This window comes from Onychomys torridus, chromosome 3 (genome assembly GCF_903995425.1).
Source record: "Onychomys torridus chromosome 3, mOncTor1.1, whole genome shotgun sequence".
Classification (NCBI taxonomy): domain Eukaryota; kingdom Metazoa; phylum Chordata; class Mammalia; order Rodentia; family Cricetidae; genus Onychomys; species Onychomys torridus.
In genome coordinates, this window is record NC_050445.1 from 30,759,935 (window position 1) to 30,778,488 (window position 18,554).

Sequence of the window (18,554 nt, forward strand, 5' to 3'; positions counted from 1 at the left end):
AATGCAGCACTGACTGACTTCTGTTTTAGGAAGTTGAATGTTTTAGGAATTCATGGTCAGCATCTCTTATACACACACACCCCTGTGGTTAAACACATCCACAGGGGTGGAGCCAGTTCCATCTGCTTCCTGGTTCCTGACCATTTGGCAAGACGGCATTTCTGGCCTTGAGCCAACAGCCCTTGCTCCCCAGTATGAAGACTGGGCTGTGACTGTCAGGAAGCAGTCTGGCTTTTCATTATAGGCCTATCCCCACCCCGTTCTGGGCTGTTTCCAAATCTAGAATGTTCCAATATCCTCTCTGCATATTGCTGCTCTCTCCTTCCTTTCACGGCTGTCTGTACAACAGAGAAGCAAACTCCACTATAAAATAGTTGGGGTGCTGGGAGACAGAGACCAGGATGGGAAAAGTCCAACCTAACCATTTTCCCCCAGGGCCTGAGTCCTTATTTCACTAGGAGTCCTTGAGGACAGTGGCGTCCCCTTTCCTCAGAGTCTGTGCCAGGAGGAAGGCTCTGCCTACAATGCTACCTGGAGACGCTGGCCTCCCACACATGTTCAGCAAGTACAGCGGGTGCTCTCGCTGGGGCCCTGGGCCACAAATATTGGGCTGGAATCCTGGGAGAGACCTTGCTGGATGGTCTCCCCGTACAGGTGCAGGCTGTTGCGAGCAATTAACTCCTTTGCCATGAGCACGAAGACTTCATCTATGTTCCTGGACTCCTTGGCAGATGTCTCCAAGACAGCCAGGAGGCCATACTTTTCAGCCAGTGTGCAGGCATCTTCAAACAGGACATGCCGCCTCTGCCACAGGTCCGATTTGTTCCCTGCAGATGAAAGATGTGTAAATGTAACAGTAATATAACCTGTCTTTATCAAACAAACTCTCTCCTACCTCACCTGTCCCTTCTCCTCCCTGTCTTTGTACTTTGTTGTTTTTGTTTGGTTTTCAAGACTTTAGAGCCTGTCCTGGAACTCACTGTTTAGACCAGGCTGGCCTCAAACTCACAGAGATCTGCCTGCCTCTGCCTCCTGAGTGCTGGGATTAAAGGTGTGCGCCACCACCAGCTGGCCTGTCTTTGTACTTTTGGAATTTTTAAAAAATTACATTTATAGCCAGGTGGTGGTGGTGCATGCCTTTAATCCCAGCACTCAGGAGGTAGAGGCAGGATAATTTTTGAGTTCGAGGCCAGCCTGGTCTATAGAGTGAGTTCGAGGTTGGCCAGGGCTACGCAGAGAAACCTTGTCTCAAAAAACGGGGGAGGGGCAAGGGGGAAGACAAAAAGATTATTTATTGTGTTGGGAGTGTGGTGCACTCATATACCACAGCACATACGTGGGGGTCAGAGGACAACTTTCAAGAGTTATTTCTCTTGGGGACTGAACTCAAGTCTTAAGGTTTGGTTGCAAGTGCCTTTATCACTCAGCCATCTTGCCCACCCCCCCTGTGTTCTTTGAGACAGGTTCTCATGTAGCCCAGGCTAGCCTGAACCTGGTTACATAGTTCACAGCCCATAGGTGGTGGCCCAGGCCTTGCAATTGCTCTTACAGAACACCAAACTACCAGAAGCTGACGAATTCTGAATTCTGAAATAGTTGTCCCTCACTACCATGCCCAGTTCTTTGATTGACACCTTAAGAGAAATTCCATGTGCCTAAGAACCTTATAAGGCAGACATCAGCATAACCTACTACAAGAAGCTGCCTCACAAACCCTTCACTTTTTTTTTTCTTGAGATAAGATCTCAGTGAACTTTGACCTCACTGATTCAGATAGACTGGCTGGCCAATGAACTTGATGGATCTCCCTGTTTCTAGGTCCACGTGTGCACCTGACTTTGACCTGGGAGCTGAGGATCTGAACTCATGTCCTCATGCCTTTACAGCAAGCACACCATTGAACTACCTCCCCAGGCCCCTCCTGAACTCTCCAGTTACCTGCCTCATCATCCAGAGACCTGGGATCACATGACCAGTTTCCAGTGAACCTTTTAGTTGGTTTTTCATCTGAGTGGCTCGGAGACAGGGTTTCTCTGTGTAACAGCCCTGGCTGTCCTGGGGCACTGTGTATACCAGGATGGCCTTGAACTCACAGAGATCTGCCTGCCTCTGCCTCCCGAGTGCTGGGATTAAAGGCGTGCACCACCACCGCCCAGCCTGTAATCAGTCCAATATTTATTTAGTTTACTTTATGCTTTATTGTGCACATGGGATTGAGTTAGTTATCACCAGGAAAGTTTTCACCAAATTGTGCTGTGCTTAAGTATGCCTAAAACAAACTTCTGAAGTTTGAACCAACTCCAGCTACTTAGTCCTGTTGAACTCAACTGCCTTTTTGCTTCCCAAGGATCATGATTCCGCTGGCTGTGGTGGCTACACTCTTTTAGGATTTCATAGTCCACTACTGAGGAAAGCAAGCTGAGCATGGGCAGAGGCGGGTCAAGCATTGCTAACTGCTTGGAAAATGCCCTACCGATCAGCATGATGACCAAGTTAGCTGCTCCATATTTTTCGATCTCATGAATCCAGTGAGGGACAGACTCGAATGTGGACCGCCGCGTGAGGTCATAGGCGATGATCGCTGCATGGGCACTTCGGTAGTAGCTTTGGGTGATGGTACGGAAGCGCTCCTGGCCCGCAGTGTCCCACACCTGCATCTGAAGGATGGAAGATATGACAGGGGTTAGAGCAACATGGACATCCCTTCATCTAGGTCATCTCACGAATAGTTTTCTGGTAAGATGGCTTAGTGGGTAAAGGTGCTGCTGCAAAGCCTGATGACCTGAGTTCAATCCCTGGGACCCATATGATGGTGGGAAAGAGCCAACCCTGGCAGGTTGGCCTCCAGCTTTCACACACACACACACACACACACACACACACACACACACACACACACACACACGCAGACCTGCCCACACAGGCACACACAGCAAATATACTTTTTAAAAGAACAAAGCTGGGTAGTAGTGGTGGTGGCAGCAGCAGCAGGGCATGCCTTTAATCCCAGCACTCAGGAAGCAGAGGCAGGTGGATCTCTGTGAGTTTGAGGCCAGCCTGGTCTACAGAGCAAGTTCCAAGAACAAATAAATTCCCACGTCTTACTTCAATGTATTCAGATTCAGTAGGGTCAGGCAGGATCAAAATGTGCTTTCTGGTCTAGGAATCACTGTGTTCTTCCATTGATTGAAAGATTATTTATTCCTGGGTCTTTTCTTTTGACCTCAAACATTCCTTGACCTACGTTTTTGGGTTTATATTTCGAGTTTACCCATTGAGGGGAATCCTGGCAAAAGGGATAGTATAGGCTGAACTGTATTGATTTTAAAGGACCACTCAGACCATTCACATTCAGTAGCATCTTTATCACAATATTCTCTATTGTCCCAAGCATGGATCACATCAGTACCAACTTATACACCTCCCAATAGTGTCTACATTTTAAAAAACATTTTTAAGAGTCATTTTATGTGTTTTTACTTGTGTGTGTGTGTGTATATGCGTGCGTGCATGTGTGCGCGCACGCATGTACACGCATGCACCATGGTACACAAGTATGTGTAGATGTCTGCAGCATCAGTCAGCAGGGAAATGATCCAGGTAAGTGAGGTACAAATGAAACTCGGTTCAGCCTGACTTAGTTAGCCAGTGCTGGGCCAAACTTCCGGAGTCTGACACCAGGTGGTTTATTTTAGATGTTATTGAAGCACAGTACAAGTTGGGAAAAATGTTTTCTGATGACAGTGAACTCAGTCCTTTGTGTACAACAAAGCTTAAGACTTGTTTCCATGAGACTTTTTATGAAGTACAAATGGCTTCTTCGATAAAGATGGGCTCTGTTGACTTGCAAACAGTGCCCAAGATTTAGGGTCTAGGAAGAATGACCAAGGTAAACATAACGCCTGTGGGAGTCAGGATTGGCCTGGCCTAAGATAACCGAGAACTTGCCAGGCAGTGGTGGAGCACACCTTTAATCCCAGCACTCAGGAGGCAGAGACAGGCGAATTTCTGAATTGAAGGCCAGCCTGATCTACAGAGAGAGTTCCAGGACAGACAGCAAAAGCTACAAAGAGGAACACTGTCTCGTGGGGGAAAAAAGTCACTTAGGCTGTTTGTTTAATCAAGTACACGTGGCATCTCTCATAAAGGATGGCTTTAATGGACTTAGAAGCAATGCTCAAGATTTAGGGGGAAAGTCTGGGATAAACAAAATATAAATTCTGGGGGAATCTGGGTGAAGCCTGGTTCTACAGATAACAAAGGATCACCAGTTTGCAAATTACGTTTTTTCCCCAGGAGGAAGAGAGGTAACATCTCTTTGCCTGAAGAGATAAGCCTATGTGTCTGACTTTTCCTAGATTCTCCGGTGCTTATCTGTGTATGCGGGGACCTCTTGCCCTCTACATGTGTGTAGGGCAGGGCAGAGTCCTTCCTACTAAGGCCCAGGGAAGGAAATCAGGTGATCAGACTTGGTGGCAAGCTATCACGCTGGGTCAGACTTTGTTCTTACAAAATTTGTGAAGCAAGTTTTGTCTAGTCTACAGCCACTTTTTAGATTTGGTCATTGGTCTTTTGTCTGTCTGTTTTTGAGACAGGGTCTCACTATATAGCTCTGGCTAGCCTTGATCTCACAAAGATCCAATTGCTTCTGCCTCCTGTGTTCGAGGATTAAAAGCTTGTACTACCTTATTTAACTCTATTTTTGAGGGTTCATGTAGTAGCTCAGCCTGGCTTGGCACTCAATATGTGGCTTAGGTGGCCTCAGTCTGTTTTCTTTTTCTTTTTTTTTTTTTTTTTTTTTTCGAGACAGGGTTTCTCTGTAGCTTTGGAGCCTGTCCTGGACTAGTGCTGTAGACCAGGCTGGCCTCAAATTTACAGAGATCTGCCTGCCTCTGTCTCCCAAGTGCTGGGATTACAGGCGTGCGCCGCCGCCGCCGCCGCCGCCGCTGCCACTCTTGCCTTAATCTTATGCTGGGATTACAAATATGTACCATCACACAGTTGCTGGTGTTTTTCTTAGACATTTATCAAAATTCCTTTTGTATCAAAGAACCTAGTCTTTCTTCATATTGCAGATATTTCCAGTTTGTCATCCCTCTTTTGACTGTCATATTTTTGGTTTGTAGAAATTATGACCTTTAGGTAGATGTAGCAAATATCCTCTTTTATGGCGTCTGTGTTTATACCTTACTTAAAACGGGGGCTCTGGCTCAAACAATGGAGCTACCCCTAATACTCCTCTGACCTTCACTTTCTTGCCGTCTATCTCGAGGGAGCGCACCGTGAAGTCCACCCCAATGGTATTCTGCTGGGACTCGATGTAGACTCCAGATTTGAAATGCTGTACCACACACGTCTTCCCCACATTGGAATCTCCAATGAGGATGACCTTGAACAAGTAGTCTACATTCTCATCTGCTGCTCTGGCTGAGCTGGAGAACTGCATGGCTCTGGCTTCCTAGAACAGACCTAGGGAGGAAAGATGGCATTCAGTTTTTCTCTAGTGCGCACCTACCAGGCTCCTGCACTAGGTTAGTGAAGGATGCCAATGACTGTTGAGGCGTAGAGAGTTGCCCCATAAGCCCCCACCCCAGGTATATGTGGACACAGCTTCAGAAAAGCCCTCACACTGATTGGGCCATTCTTTGATGGGAACAGAGTGTAGTCAACTTTACCGAATTAGAGACCCAAGGAAATCCCATTCCTGAAGATGCGGTGCCCAAAGAGCAGGATGGTGAAGGTAATGCCTACCTGGCATTAGTAACTCCCTGGCCATCAGTCAGGTGGAAAACATGCCCCCAGCCCTAGAAGCCTGGCTACCCAGTCAACTCATGACAACTGACAAGATTTGACTAGGAAGCTAGCTTAAGGAAGAGTACACAAGTGTGCTGTGCCTGAAGAGGCCAGAGGTCTTGGGTGCCCTGAACTGGAGTGACAGGCAGTTGTGAGCTTGAAGTAGATGTTGGAAATTGAACTTAGGTGCTTGGAACCTTGGAACCATCTTGCCAGCACCCACATAGCCTTTTTATTTTGGGTAGCGCTCCATTTTTCTCAAACAGGAAATTAGAATTTTGAGGAGATTTTTAAAACTTTAGTTAGAAAGATATGGCAGGGCCAGGTGTGGTGGCATACAACTTTAATCCCAGCACTCAAGAAGCAGAGGTAGGTAGATCTCTATGAGTTCAAGGCTAGCCTGGTTTACATGGCAAGCTTTAGGATAGCTGCATAGTGAAACTTGGTGGATGGGTGGACAGAGGAGAGCTCTATGGGAAATTCTAGCATGGAAAAGAAAAATAGTTTAAAGTTTGTTTGTTTGTTTTTTGTTTTTTTGAGACAGGGTTTTTCTGTCCTGGAACTCACTCTGGAGACCAGGTTGGCCTCAAACTCACAGAGATCCGCCTGCCTCTGCCTCCAGAGTGCTGGTACTACTGCCTGGCAGCTTAAAGGTTTCTAATGTTGGTATTTGCCAAACTTAATGATTATCAGAATTAGCTGGAGGAGATAATTAAAAATATATATTCTTTTTTTTTTTTTTTTTTTCCAGAGCTGAGGATCGAACCGGGGGCCTTGTGCTTGCTAGGCAAGCACTCTACCACTGAGCTAAATCCCCAACCCCCCAAAATATATATTCTTAGAACCTGCCTAAGACCAATACATCCATCCATCTACATATCTATCTATATATAGTAATTTATATACATATATAGACATTTATATACATATATAGTAATTTATGGGGCTGAAGAGATGACTCAGTAGTAGTTAAGAGCATTGGCTGCTCTTTCAGAGGACCCAGGTTTGGTTCCTAGCACCCACATGATGCCTCACAACATCTGAAACTCCAGTTGCAGGGGTCCACTGCATGCATGCATAGACATATGCACTACATGCATGCAAAGCATAGACATATATGTAAACAAATCATCCATACACATAAGATAAAAAAAAACATTTTTATTTTATGAGTGTTTACATTAAAAAAAAAAAAAGCCAGGCATGGAGCCATGTGCTTGTAGCCCTATCTCTGGGGAGGTAGATACAAAGGATCCCTGGGGCTCACTGGTCAGCCAGCCTAGCGCACTCAGTGAACTCCAGGCAAATGATAGGTCCTGTTTCCAAAACCAAAGTGGATGGCGCTGAGGATGATGCATGAGGTTGACCTCAGGCTGCCACATGATATGTGCACACACGAACACACACAGATAAAATATTAAGCTGGACTGTGGTGGCGCACATCCGTAATCCCAGCACTTGGGAGGCAGAGGCAGGTGGATCTCTGTGAGTTCGAGGCCAGCCTGGGCTACAGAGCGAGTTCCAGGACAACCTCCAAAGACTACAGAGAAATCCTGTCTCGAACCCCCCCCACACACACAAAATAAATAAAATAAATAAATAAAATAAAATAAAACAACCGACGCACATGACTCCAGGTGAATCTGATGAGATTTGAGAACCATCAGTCACTAAATACATCAATCACCTGCACCTACAGTCCCACTTTCAGCAGCTCTGTTCGGTACTCACCTGTGCTTAAATATCTTCAATCTCAAGGAACTCGATTTCTCCTGAAAACAGCTGTGCTCTGGGGCAGCTCTACATTCCGGAGCTGAAGCCTGTCTCCCTGGGATTCCTATCTGCCATTCTCAGAGCTCCCCTTGCTCTGTAACAACATGTTGAATTCCTAGTCCACATGATAACTCAGCAGATATTTCAAGCAGCAAGCATATTCCAGAAAGGGCAGGTACTTAGGCATTTAAACCATCACTCACACATTTTGTTAGGTCTCCTTACCAAATATCTCATGAGACCAAAATCCCCAAAATACTTCAGTGATTGAATATGAGGTTCAGTAAATTGTTCCTGTCACAAGACACCCTCACTTCTTATTGATTTATTCTTTAGTTTTTTGATGCCAAAGAAAAGCCCATGCCAAGCAGGGTGGTAGTGGCACATGCCTTTAATCCCAGCACTGGGAGGCAGAGCCAGGCGAATTTCTGTGAGTTCAAGGCCAGTCTGGTGTACAGAGCGAGTTCCAGGACAGGCACCAAAACTACAAGAAAAAAATAAAAGCCCACATCTATAGTGACAGACAAATATACAAATGCTCCCGTCTATTTGGCAGACAAATAAAAATGCACACAAATATCTAGTCTATACTTTGGTAGAAGCCAAAGGCTCAGAAGGCCAGTGACGATCTGGGCCCTCTGGGTGCCCCTGAGATCACATATGGAGAGATGATCCCGCAGAGATACCATCAGACCAGTTTTTCACTCCTCCGCGTCTTTTCAACTAAAGAAGGCCATTCTACTTCCGGCATCTGACCACTGTAACTTGAGCTGAAACCTTGTTTCCAAGTCTCCATTCTCTTCTTTCCCATCAAAGTGCCTGGGCTTTCACAAAAGCCCCCCTTTAAGTTAAAATGCAAGCCCTGCAAGGAGAAAGCGGCAGAGTCCCCCAGACAACACCATTCCACATCCCCGCAGCCTCCACCTCCTGGGTTCACCTGTTGCTTACCTGTCCCCTGCCTCACCTTGCTGGCAAGCGAGCAGGTAGTGTTTGCTTTTGCTCCTGGTTTCCTTCGCAGCTCTCGGTGCCCTTCTTCCTCCTGCCTTGCTGCAAGGTGGGAACTGTAGTTCCGGCCCCTGGCGTCAGGTTTGGTGGCCCGAGAAAGCGAAAGGGAAAGAAGGGCAATCCCTCCCACCTGCAAGGAGCCCGAAGCCCTAGGTGAGGTGCTGGCTAGAACCCGGTCTAGCGCACACAGCTGGCTTACGTGCCAGAATTGGTCAGACCAGGAGAAAGCCCAGAGAGGAACTAACTGCCTTTCGCTCAACGGACACCTGTTAAGCTGTCCTGTTCCGTTTTTCGCTCTGCATCCTTCATCCTACATCCTGCCTGATACCGCTTGCTTGTGTTGATACGCTTGGTTGGGTGTTAACTGAGATGACATCGGATGACATCTGGGTCTTGAGTGACTTGTTTTGAGAAGTCACTGAAAGAAAGGAGGTAGCTTTAAAAAAAAAAAAAAAAAAAAAAAAAGCTCAGGGTTGGGGATTTAGCTCAGTGGTAGAGCGCTTGCCTAGCAAGCACAAGGCCCTGGGTTCAATCCTCAGCTTTAAAAAAAAAATTAAACCAAGTGTCCATAAAATATCTCAGTGGGTAAAGGTGCCTGCTGCCAAGCTTGAAGTTCAATCTCCAGGACCCAACTAGTGGCAAGTTGTTCTCTGACTACACATACATGCACAAACACATGCACACAGGCAAAATAAATAAATGTAAAAAAAAAACCCCAAACCCCAAACCCCAAAAAACTCCAAACCAGACAAATGAAAAGCCCCTGAATTAAAAGAATGTAGAGCAGTTGGGGATTTATATTCATGATAGAATAATCTAGAAAAATACTAGTAAGTATTTTTGTTTTGTTTTGTTCTCAGCACCAAAACAAAATAAAGATGCCTTACTGCATACGTGTGTGTATGTGTGTGTGTGTGTGTGTGTGTGTGTGTGTGTGTGTGTAGTCTCAAAAGGTCTACCACACAGCAGAGACTAATTTTTAAGAGTGAGAAAACTTAGAATTGATTAGTCCTCAATGCTGTCAGTAGGAGCAAAGATCTGAGATGATTTTTTTCCCCTATTTCCACCAAAGAGCCCATCAGTCTAGACTGCATCAATTAAGCACTTCTCAGAGCCTATCCTAAGAACTAGATCTTCAAGCAGGAGAGATGGTTCAGTGGATAAAAACTTGCTGCTCTTCCCGATGACTTGAGTTCAGTCCCTAGCATTCACGTCACAGAGCCCTGACACAGGAGACCATTGTCCCCTGTTTAAGAGCACTGTGTCTCTGATGCCTTCAAATAACCTTTAAGTTCTGACTCATCTTACCCCAAATTGCTCCCACACAAGGACTTTCAGGAATATCTCTTTGAAACAAGGTCACTTAAAGCTGGGACACTGTCAAGGCTGCCGCTGCCTGTGGTTTTGAGATCACTCTAACATGTGTAACTTGGAAACTGCATATAGGTCAAGATCTGCCACAAATGTGTGGGCTGGGGCAGGAAATACGGCCCTGCAAAGTCGCTGTCATTGAGAAGAGCTGCAAATGTTTCTTTCTTGCCTTTGGTAGTAGTGCTTATTGTTAAAAACAAAGTCAGTTGACTCAGACCCAGCCCACATTGCACACTGGGAGAGCACCTGGAGGTGGGAATCAAGTGTTAAAATAACCTGCTGGATGCCTTTCTACCTCATTTTGATTTTTTGTTTTTTATTTTTTATTTTTTTGGTTTTTCAAGACAGGGTTTCTCTGTGTAGCTTTGTGCCTTTCCTGGAACTCACTTTGGAGACCAGGCTGGCCTCGAACTCAGAGATCCACCTGGCTCTGCCTTCCTAGTGCTGGGATTAAAGGAGTATGCCACCACCGCCCATTGATTTTTTCAATTAATTATTTTAAATTTTTTATTTATGTGAATGAGTGTGTGTGTGTGTGTGTGTGTGTGTGTGTGTGTGTGTACCTGAGGAGACCAGAAAAAGGCATAGGATCCCTCAGAACTAGAGTTAAGGCAGGTTGTGAGTTGCCTGATATATGGGTGCTGGGAACTGAACTTGGGTCCTATAGAAGAACAGCAATTGCTCTTAACCACTGGACCCCAGCAGCTCATCTCCCCTTCCACTTTATTTATTATTTATTTATTTGTTTGGAGCTGAGGACCGAACCCAGGGCCTTGCACTTGCTAGGCAAGCTAAGGCTGTCTGCTTTAGCTCCTTGCTTCTACCTCTCCTCTGCTGGGGGATCTTGTTACTGTGTTGAAAGTATAAGGAAGTGCTCTTCTTATTACCTAGTTTTGGACACCCTGCAAAAGGAGATTTGGTGGTGGTTCTATTTTTTCTTTTTCTTCCTTCCTTTCTTCTTCTTCTTCTTCTTCTTCTTCTTCTTCTTCTTCTTCTTCTTTTGACAGAGTTTCTTTGTGTAGCCTTGTAGCCTTGGAACTCACTCTGTAGCCCAGGCTGGCCTTGAACTCACAGAGATCCGCCTGCTTCTGCCTCCCGAGTGCTGGAATTAAAGGCATGTGCCACCACCGCCTGGCCGGCTTTCTATTTTTATTTATGTGTTTATCTATGCGTAAATGTATGCCATGTGTGTGCAGTGCTCATGGAAGCCAGTTGAGGGCGTCGGGTCATCTGGAGCTGGAGTGGTTGTGAGCCACCATGTGGGTGCTGGGAACCAAACCTGAGTCTCCTGGAAGAGCAGCCAGTGCTCTTAACTGCTGAGCCATCTCTCTAGACTCATTTTTAAAATGGACTGATTTATTTATTTAACCATCTCTCCAGCCCTACTGCTGGGAATCTTAATATGAATGGTTTATTTTGGTGGGGTGTTGACAGGGTGTAAGTGAATACTGACAGGTAAATGTTCCTACCCTAAATGGACAGCTGCATTTAATTAAACAAAAATCTAAAGCAGAATAAAACCTCTTTTGGAAAAATGGTTAGCCTACCAGTTCTTCTCAAATTAGATCGCTCACTCCTTGCCCTTTTCAGCTGACATTTCTGGCCATCCTCCCAGCCCATCCTCAGGAGTCCAGTTAAACTCAACCTGCAGACTCCGCAGCTCGCAGGTGAAGCGGCACTGGCGGACTACAGTTCCCGGCATGCCCCTGTATGCTCGGTCACGTGAACGTCCGGAAGCTCTGGCCACATCGCGCTGGGTGAGGTGGCGGCGGGGGCGGCGGGCAGCGGAGTCTAGCGGAGCGGGTACTTCGGCGGGTCTCAGGTGCGAGCCTGTGTGCATCTGGGTGCCGAGGGCCCTGGCCCGGCTGGGTGCGCGGGGACTCTCGGGTGCGGGAGGCGCGGGCAGCTGGTGGGTGTGGCGGCGCGGGCACGGCTAGCCGCTGCACCCCACGGGACCCCACCGGAGCTCCCGAAGCCGCCGCTGTGCCGCCCTGAGGCTGTGTGCACCGCAGGGGGAGGAGGACACCCGACAGGGAAAGTGGCCAGCCCAGCCGAGGGGGACTTGTACCCCTCGGACCACCGGTCCCTTGGCCTTGGATCATGAGACACTGAACTGAAGAAAAATGAAATCCAAGAGGAGGGCCACGTTTTAGATAGGGTGGGAGGCTTTTGGGTAGGATGCACCGAGGTCAGAGAGGAAGAACGGACTTCGTGGAGAAACTAGGGCTTTTGTTTTCTAGTAACTACTAGCACTCAGTTGAGGAATTCGGCTCTGTTACTTATTCGGCATTCTTTGGCTCTTCTTATTTGCAGAATGTGGCCTGTCCTTAGTTTTGATAGGGACAATGGAGATGTGTCCACTTAGTTTTAATGTTTCCTGAAATATGTTAGGCGATGCCGTGCTAACTTACTGAAATGTTTAGAGGAAGCAGAGTTGCCAGGGCGAGCAAAACCAGACTCGTAATTGCTAGCCTCTTTAACCATTGCTTGGTATCTTCACACACGTTTCTGTGTTTACAGAATCATCGCCGATGAAAAGAGCGCCTTCACTTCTTTGAGGTTAGGTTATTTCTCCGCCATTTGCCAGATGTTTCCTGTATGACAGACTCGGCCCTGAAAACCTAGTAAATCGTTCCATTTAAACCTTAAGTGAGGAAATTGAACCTCAAAGAAGTAAACTAAATGGACTTTTGTGTCAGAGCAATGTGTGGTCGCTCTCTGCTTTCAGGGGCAAGATCAGTGTTCATTATCTAAGGTTCTGGATGGGTGCCTGTTCATCAGTGAGGATGGCATGTCATTGCAGTGACCATTGGCATGGTTAGTGCTTTGTCTGGAGGAGGCAGGAGAAAGTAGTCGTCTTTGATATGTGTCCAAAAATAGAAAATATGTGATCGTAGGAACCTTGGTATAAAAGGATGTGGTTTTAGGGACCATGAAACAGATAGCCAGGGCCTTAAACATATGTGATAATGAGTCAGTTTTAAGAAAAAAGGATTACTAGATTTGGGGTGTGTTTTGACAGATGTCATGTAGTCCAGGTCACCTCCATCTCCCTGTGTAACTGAAGATGACCTTGAACTTCTGATTTTCCTATCTGAAGTGCTAGGGTTGTTAGTGTGTACTACCATGTCAGATTGGTGTGTGCTGGTCAAGCAATCAACCACTGAACTAGACCCTGCTTTTAAGTCGGGTTCTCAAATCAGTGTGCACTCTGCCTGTTTTTGAGACAAGGTCTAGCTCTGTAATCCAGCCTGGCCTCAAATTTGGGACCTTTCTGCTGGGATTATAGGAGTATACACCTGGGTAGGCTTGAGTTTTGAAAAGAGAAGGGATGTACTGGTAAATAGCTTCTAGTTAGATGAGAAGTCAGAAAGATACTTTGTAAGTGCTGAGTGTTGGCATATACAGTGCTGTGAAATCGCCAAACTCAACGATCCATCTAGGGTTTTTCAACCTACCAGTACTTTGAGTGCATATAATCATTTTACTTGGCACTTGTAAAAACTAAATCCTTGAAGAGTCACATGATTGCCAGTTCTGTATGTTTGAGGGTGTAAAGGGAATCATATTTGTTCATAAGTTGGACTTTTCTCATCCTCAACTACATACCAGTGAGTTTAAGCTGTGGTAATTCTTTTTTTTTTTTTTTTTTAATTTATTTATTTATTACACATACAGTGTTCTGTCTACATGTCAGAAGAGGGCACCAGATCTCATTATAGATGGTTGTGAGCCACCATGTGGTTGCTGGGGATTGAACTCAGGACCTCTGGAAGAACAGCCAGTGCTCTTAACCTCTGAGCCATCTCTCCAGCCCAAGCTGTGATAATTCTAATTATGCTTTATGCAGCCTGGGATGTTTTCTCTTAACTTTCCACCTACACAATATAATATGGAGTCTAGTTAGGTCTGGATTTGAATGTTTATTTTGTTCCTCAAGAGAGATTTCTTTCTGATAACTGTTTCTCATCTTAAAACTACCTGGAGAGCTATGATTATATATGCAAAGACCCTATCAGGGTTCTGGTGTCTTATAGGCATTCAGCTAATGAAATCATTGACACTGGGCAAGTGTGGCGTAAGCCTTTAATTCGGGAGGCAGAGGCAGGCAGAGGCAGGCAGAGGCAGGCAGATCTCAGTGAGCTCAAGGCCAGCCTGGTCTCTGTCTACAGAGAGAGTTCCAGGACAGCCAGTACTACACAGAAAAACCCTGGGGGGGGGGGGAAGAATTGACAAAGTATTCAGAGTATTTTCTTTTTTAAATTGGTCTAAGTGCTCTGGGAGGTCCTGGGGATACAGCTGTGGACTTAGGACAGAGAAAGACACTGTTCCCCCCACCCCAGATAGGGTTTCTCTGCGCCTTTCCTGGAAGTCACTCTGTAGACCAGGCTGGCCTCGAACTCACAGAGATCTGCCTGCCTCTGCTTCCCGAGTGCTGGGATTAAAGGCGTGTGCCACCACCACCACCACCACCACCGCACTTTTTTTTTTTTTTAATGGAGTTTGTAGATGAACAATAAACTTGTAAATCATTAAAGAAGCAGAAATAGGAATTGAAACTTTTTATTTATTTATTGGTACGGGGACTTGAACTCGGGGCCTTTCATATGCTAGGCAAGTGTTCTGCCACTGAGTCATATCTAGCTCTATTTTATTATTGTTTGGAGCTAGGATCCGAGTGAGGCCCAGGCTGTCATCTGTTACTGCACTGTGTACTCCAGACCGTCCTTGAAATTACAACTTCCATTTTGGCTTTGCATAGCTGGGGCTGACGATGTTTTGTCTTATCTCCATGCCCAGTGTGTCTAAAGTTTTGGAGTGAAGTCTGTTATGATGCTGACCTTGAACCCCTGGGTGCTCAAACAATCTTACTTCCACCTCCCTCATAGCTGGGGCAGTGTGCTGTAGTATTCTGTTTGTTCTGTTTGTGGGAACTTTTTTTTTTTTTTTTGTCCTCTAAAGATAGGGTCTCACTGTGAAGCCCTGACAGGCCTAGAACTTGCGTTGTAGACTAGGCTGACCTCAGACACACAGAGATCTGCTCACCTCTGCATCCTGAGTGCTGGGATTAAGTGTGTTGACCACCACACCTGGCCCCAAGTATTTTTGATGAGTGGTCAGAGTAGCCTCTGGGGAGGTGACATCTGAGTAATGAGCCAAAAAGAGGGAGGAGCAAGCTATGGTAAAGGTTCAGGGATTGGAGATGGGGATAAATTTAGGGATGGGGTGGCGGGGGAGGGGAGGACGCCAGAGGACAAAGAGTAGATTGTGGCCTGGCAGAGAACTGGAAGCCATTCAGCCTCCCAGTGGGGGACTGGTAAAATAGAGATTTGTTCCATAATGGGAACTGCACATGCTTAGAAGCAGCAGGTGGGTAGGTGCTGAGAAAATAGATTGCTTCTACTAAGGTACTGAATTGTGTGTGTATGTGCTTGGAAGTAAGTTTGTCTAAAGGGGCTCTGCTTGGGGTGAATGCAGAGATACAGAATCTGCAGGAACAGGAGAGGAACTGATCAGGCAGGGTGTTTGGAGACAGGGGTGGGGGTGAGAGTTTTACTATTAATATCTACCCTTTTATATCTTTCGATGTTCTGCCCTGTGGTTTGGATTCGAGGTATCTTCCCGCAAAGCATTTGTTGACGTTGTGATCACCAGGTGGCGGTGCTGTAGAGTGTGATTGCATGGGTAGGATGCTAACTTCATCAACAGGCTAAGCTACTGATGGATTCGTACTGAATAGGCTGTTGGGAGGTCAGTCTTGGTGGAAGTAGATCATGGGGGCCTGCCTTGAAGGGTTTGTCTTGACTTTGCCTGCTGCTTGTTACGCCCTTCGCTTCCTTAGCTGCTGTGAGGTGAGCATTTCCCCTTTCGCCTTGATGTTCTGCCTTGCCATAGGCCCAGAGTCGGTTGAACCGAGTATGGAGTGAGGCCTCTGAAGCCGTGAGCCAATGTAAATCCTTCTCTTGAGTCTTTTGCATCAGGTATTTGTCTCAGTGATAGGCAAGCTAACATGTCTGCCTTGCTCATTTATTACGAATTGGAAAGTAAAATAAAACAACTTTCAACCATTCCAGCTCAGTCATCTATGCAGTCAGACCCTACCAGCCCCAGCTGTTCCCTGCCCCTTAATCATGCTTGTTTCTTACAGGGAACTAAGGCTGGGAAGGTTCTGCAAAGACTTTGTTGTTGTTTTTATCTGTCTTTTGGAAAGCCATCAAAAGGTCGTGAACAGAAGTTGATTCATCCACTTTTTTTTTTTTAAATGGGGCTAAAGATGAACCTGGGGCCTTGTATATCTTATCCTTGCCTTGCAACGTAATGATAACCTACATTATTCGTAGCAACCTAATGGTAGCCCTTGACTTATGAGTTTTGGGTTGACCTCATAGCTAAGGCTGACCTCAGCCTCCTAAGTGCTGTTTACACATGTGTGTGCCACCCTGCCTGGTGGTGGGATTGATGTTATAAAATGCAGTGTGTGAAGAATCGTTTGGGGGTGCTGTGAATGTAGAGGGAGCAAAATCCTGTTAGAATAGGCAGGTGGTAGATGAAGGGAGGTTGTCTTAGGTGGTGGTAGGGGATTAATTGGGATATCTATTGGAGGTAAAAAGGACTGCATTTAGTAAGGGCTGGGTATGGAAGCTCAAGAGAAAGGGGAAAATGAAGAATTAATCCTGTTTACCTTGTCCACAGGAGGGATGGTGGTATTTCTGAAGTGGGGAATCCCGGGGGAGGAATAGATCTAGAGGAAATGGATCCCATTTTAGATCTGTGGAGAGATACCATGTAGTCAGTTGGGACCCTGAAGTGTCAGGGTTAGTGGCATAACGGAGAAGCATTGGTCTAAAGCCACAGGACAGGGTGACAGAGCAGAGAAAGATCCTGGAAGTTTAGAAAGGGAAGAGAGAAAGCGCTGTCTCAGAGGTTGAGAAGGCGGGGTTGTTAGGGAAGTGTGGGAGGCTTGCCAGACAGTGTTGCTTGCCCCTTTGAGGTTTGTGGTTTGAATCTGAAGTCAGCCGGCTTGTGTGATTTTTCTCTGACAGAGCTCAGCTGTGAGGATACAGGGAAGGAAGTGGGCCAGGCCTGGGAGAAGAAAAGACTCACTGGGGAGATGGCCTGTAATCTGGTAAGGAAGTGTGGGTAAAGGGGAGGAACCTGGTTTAAGTGAAATGAGTGTTGGAGCTTGAAGTATCAAAGGCAAGCACTCTGGAAGGCAAGGGTGTTTCCCATGCATCATGGGAGCCGATGACAGGCCGAGTTCACCCTTGGAGTGAAGTTTCTTGGGGACACAGGAGAAGGATAAGTGAAGAAGGTGTTCAGTTAGGACTGCAGGGGTGTTTAAGGGGGTGCTATCCTCTTCCAGTTGGCTGCTTGAATGCCCGAACTCAAAGGGGAAGGAAGGGCCTGTGAACAGGAGCTGCCCGGTGTGAAGGCCAGTGCTGGCAACCAGAGAGTTCTGAAGGGAAGTGGTGGTAAAGCTGCTCTGGGGATATGGTGGGCATGGACCCCTTGTATTTTCGAAGCAGATAGCCTGTGAGAGGAATGTTTGCTTCTTGAGAGGCATAGAGCCAGCCAGGCGCCTATAAGGACATGGGACTAGTTACCGCTCTCTGGGGTTTCAGAAAGCCTGATGGGAGGGGGCTGGGCATTGGGGAAAGACCATGTTGGGGGTGGTTGGTACTGTTGTTATGGTCTCTCGTCTACCAGCCCCCCGTTTTCATTGTGCTCTGACCTTTGATCAAAGTGTTACTAATACAGAACATTTTTGTTTAAAAAAAAGTACTGATTTACTTATTGAGATAGGGTCTGCTGTGTAATAGCCCAGGCTGGCTCAGTGGCAGTCCATCTGCCCCAGTCTCCCAAGCACTGGTATTATATATAGTACTGCTTCACCATGCCCAGCACAAGATGCCTTTAAAGGCTTACTGTATTTGGGTTGGAACAAACTTAACTATCTCTATAGAAGTGAAATGGTGGGTTCTACTTGTAATCCCAGCACCAGGGGAAATCAGCTGAAACAGGTGGATTGCTTCAAGTTCCAGGCCAGCCTGGGTTACAGAGTGAGACTATATTTAAAGAAAAATACAGTCGAATTTTAGAAGTAACAATGTCACAATTTAGGGAAATGCTTTATCCCAAAGCAGCATAGCATAGAGTGACATTATCTCCAGATGTGTGGCAAGGTAAAACCATCTTGTATCAGCATTCCTAGTGCACTTGTGTTCTTTTTTGCAGAGTACACACACACACACATACACACACACACACACACACACACACACACACACACACACACACACACACGCACAATCTAGAAAACGACTTGTGTGGAGCTACTCTCCTCCTGCCTTGGATGGCTTTCAAGGCTTGACTCAGGTAGCAGCCATCTTGGTCTCAGGTGCCTTTCCCTGCTGAGCCATCTTTGCTCTCACCTTTATAAACTAACTTTGCATGCTGTGTATGCATGATGTGCATGTGTCTGCTTAGGCATGCCACAGCGTGCATATGGAGGTCAGGACTGCTTTGTGAGGTTGCTTCTCTTCTCTTTTATGAGGGTTCCAGGGATGGAATTCAGGTTACAGGCTTGTACAGTCAGTGCTCCTGTCTGCTGA

The 18,554-nt window shown here is 46.4% G+C and overlaps 2 protein-coding genes across 4 annotated transcripts in view; one reads left to right on the forward strand and one right to left on the reverse strand.

Annotated features, from left to right (window-relative positions):
• Window positions 1–539: 539 nt before the first annotated feature.
• Window positions 540–8,672, reverse strand: Rab19 (RAB19, member RAS oncogene family). Its single transcript, XM_036180270.1, has 4 exons — window positions 8,515–8,672; window positions 5,246–5,458; window positions 2,474–2,657; window positions 540–827 (listed from the first exon to the last, which is right to left on the reverse strand). Exons 2-4 carry the CDS (start codon window positions 5,444–5,446, stop codon window positions 559–561), a joined length of 654 nt encoding a protein of 217 aa, XP_036036163.1. The 5' UTR covers window positions 5,447–5,458; window positions 8,515–8,672; the 3' UTR covers window positions 540–558.
• A 3,002-nt stretch (window positions 8,673–11,674) lies between these two features.
• Window positions 11,675–18,554, forward strand: part of Slc37a3 (solute carrier family 37 member 3) — a 41,357-nt gene continuing 34,477 nt past the window's right edge. Inside the window, exons 1-2 of one of the 3 annotated variants that reach the window (XM_036182143.1) lie at window positions 11,710–11,764; window positions 16,986–17,068. The gene's annotated coding sequence lies outside the window, so the exon portion shown is untranslated. Of the gene's footprint in view, window positions 11,765–15,274; window positions 15,313–16,985; window positions 17,069–18,554 lie in introns of those variants that run through there. The other 2 variants (XM_036182141.1, XM_036182144.1) reach the window with 2 other exon arrangements.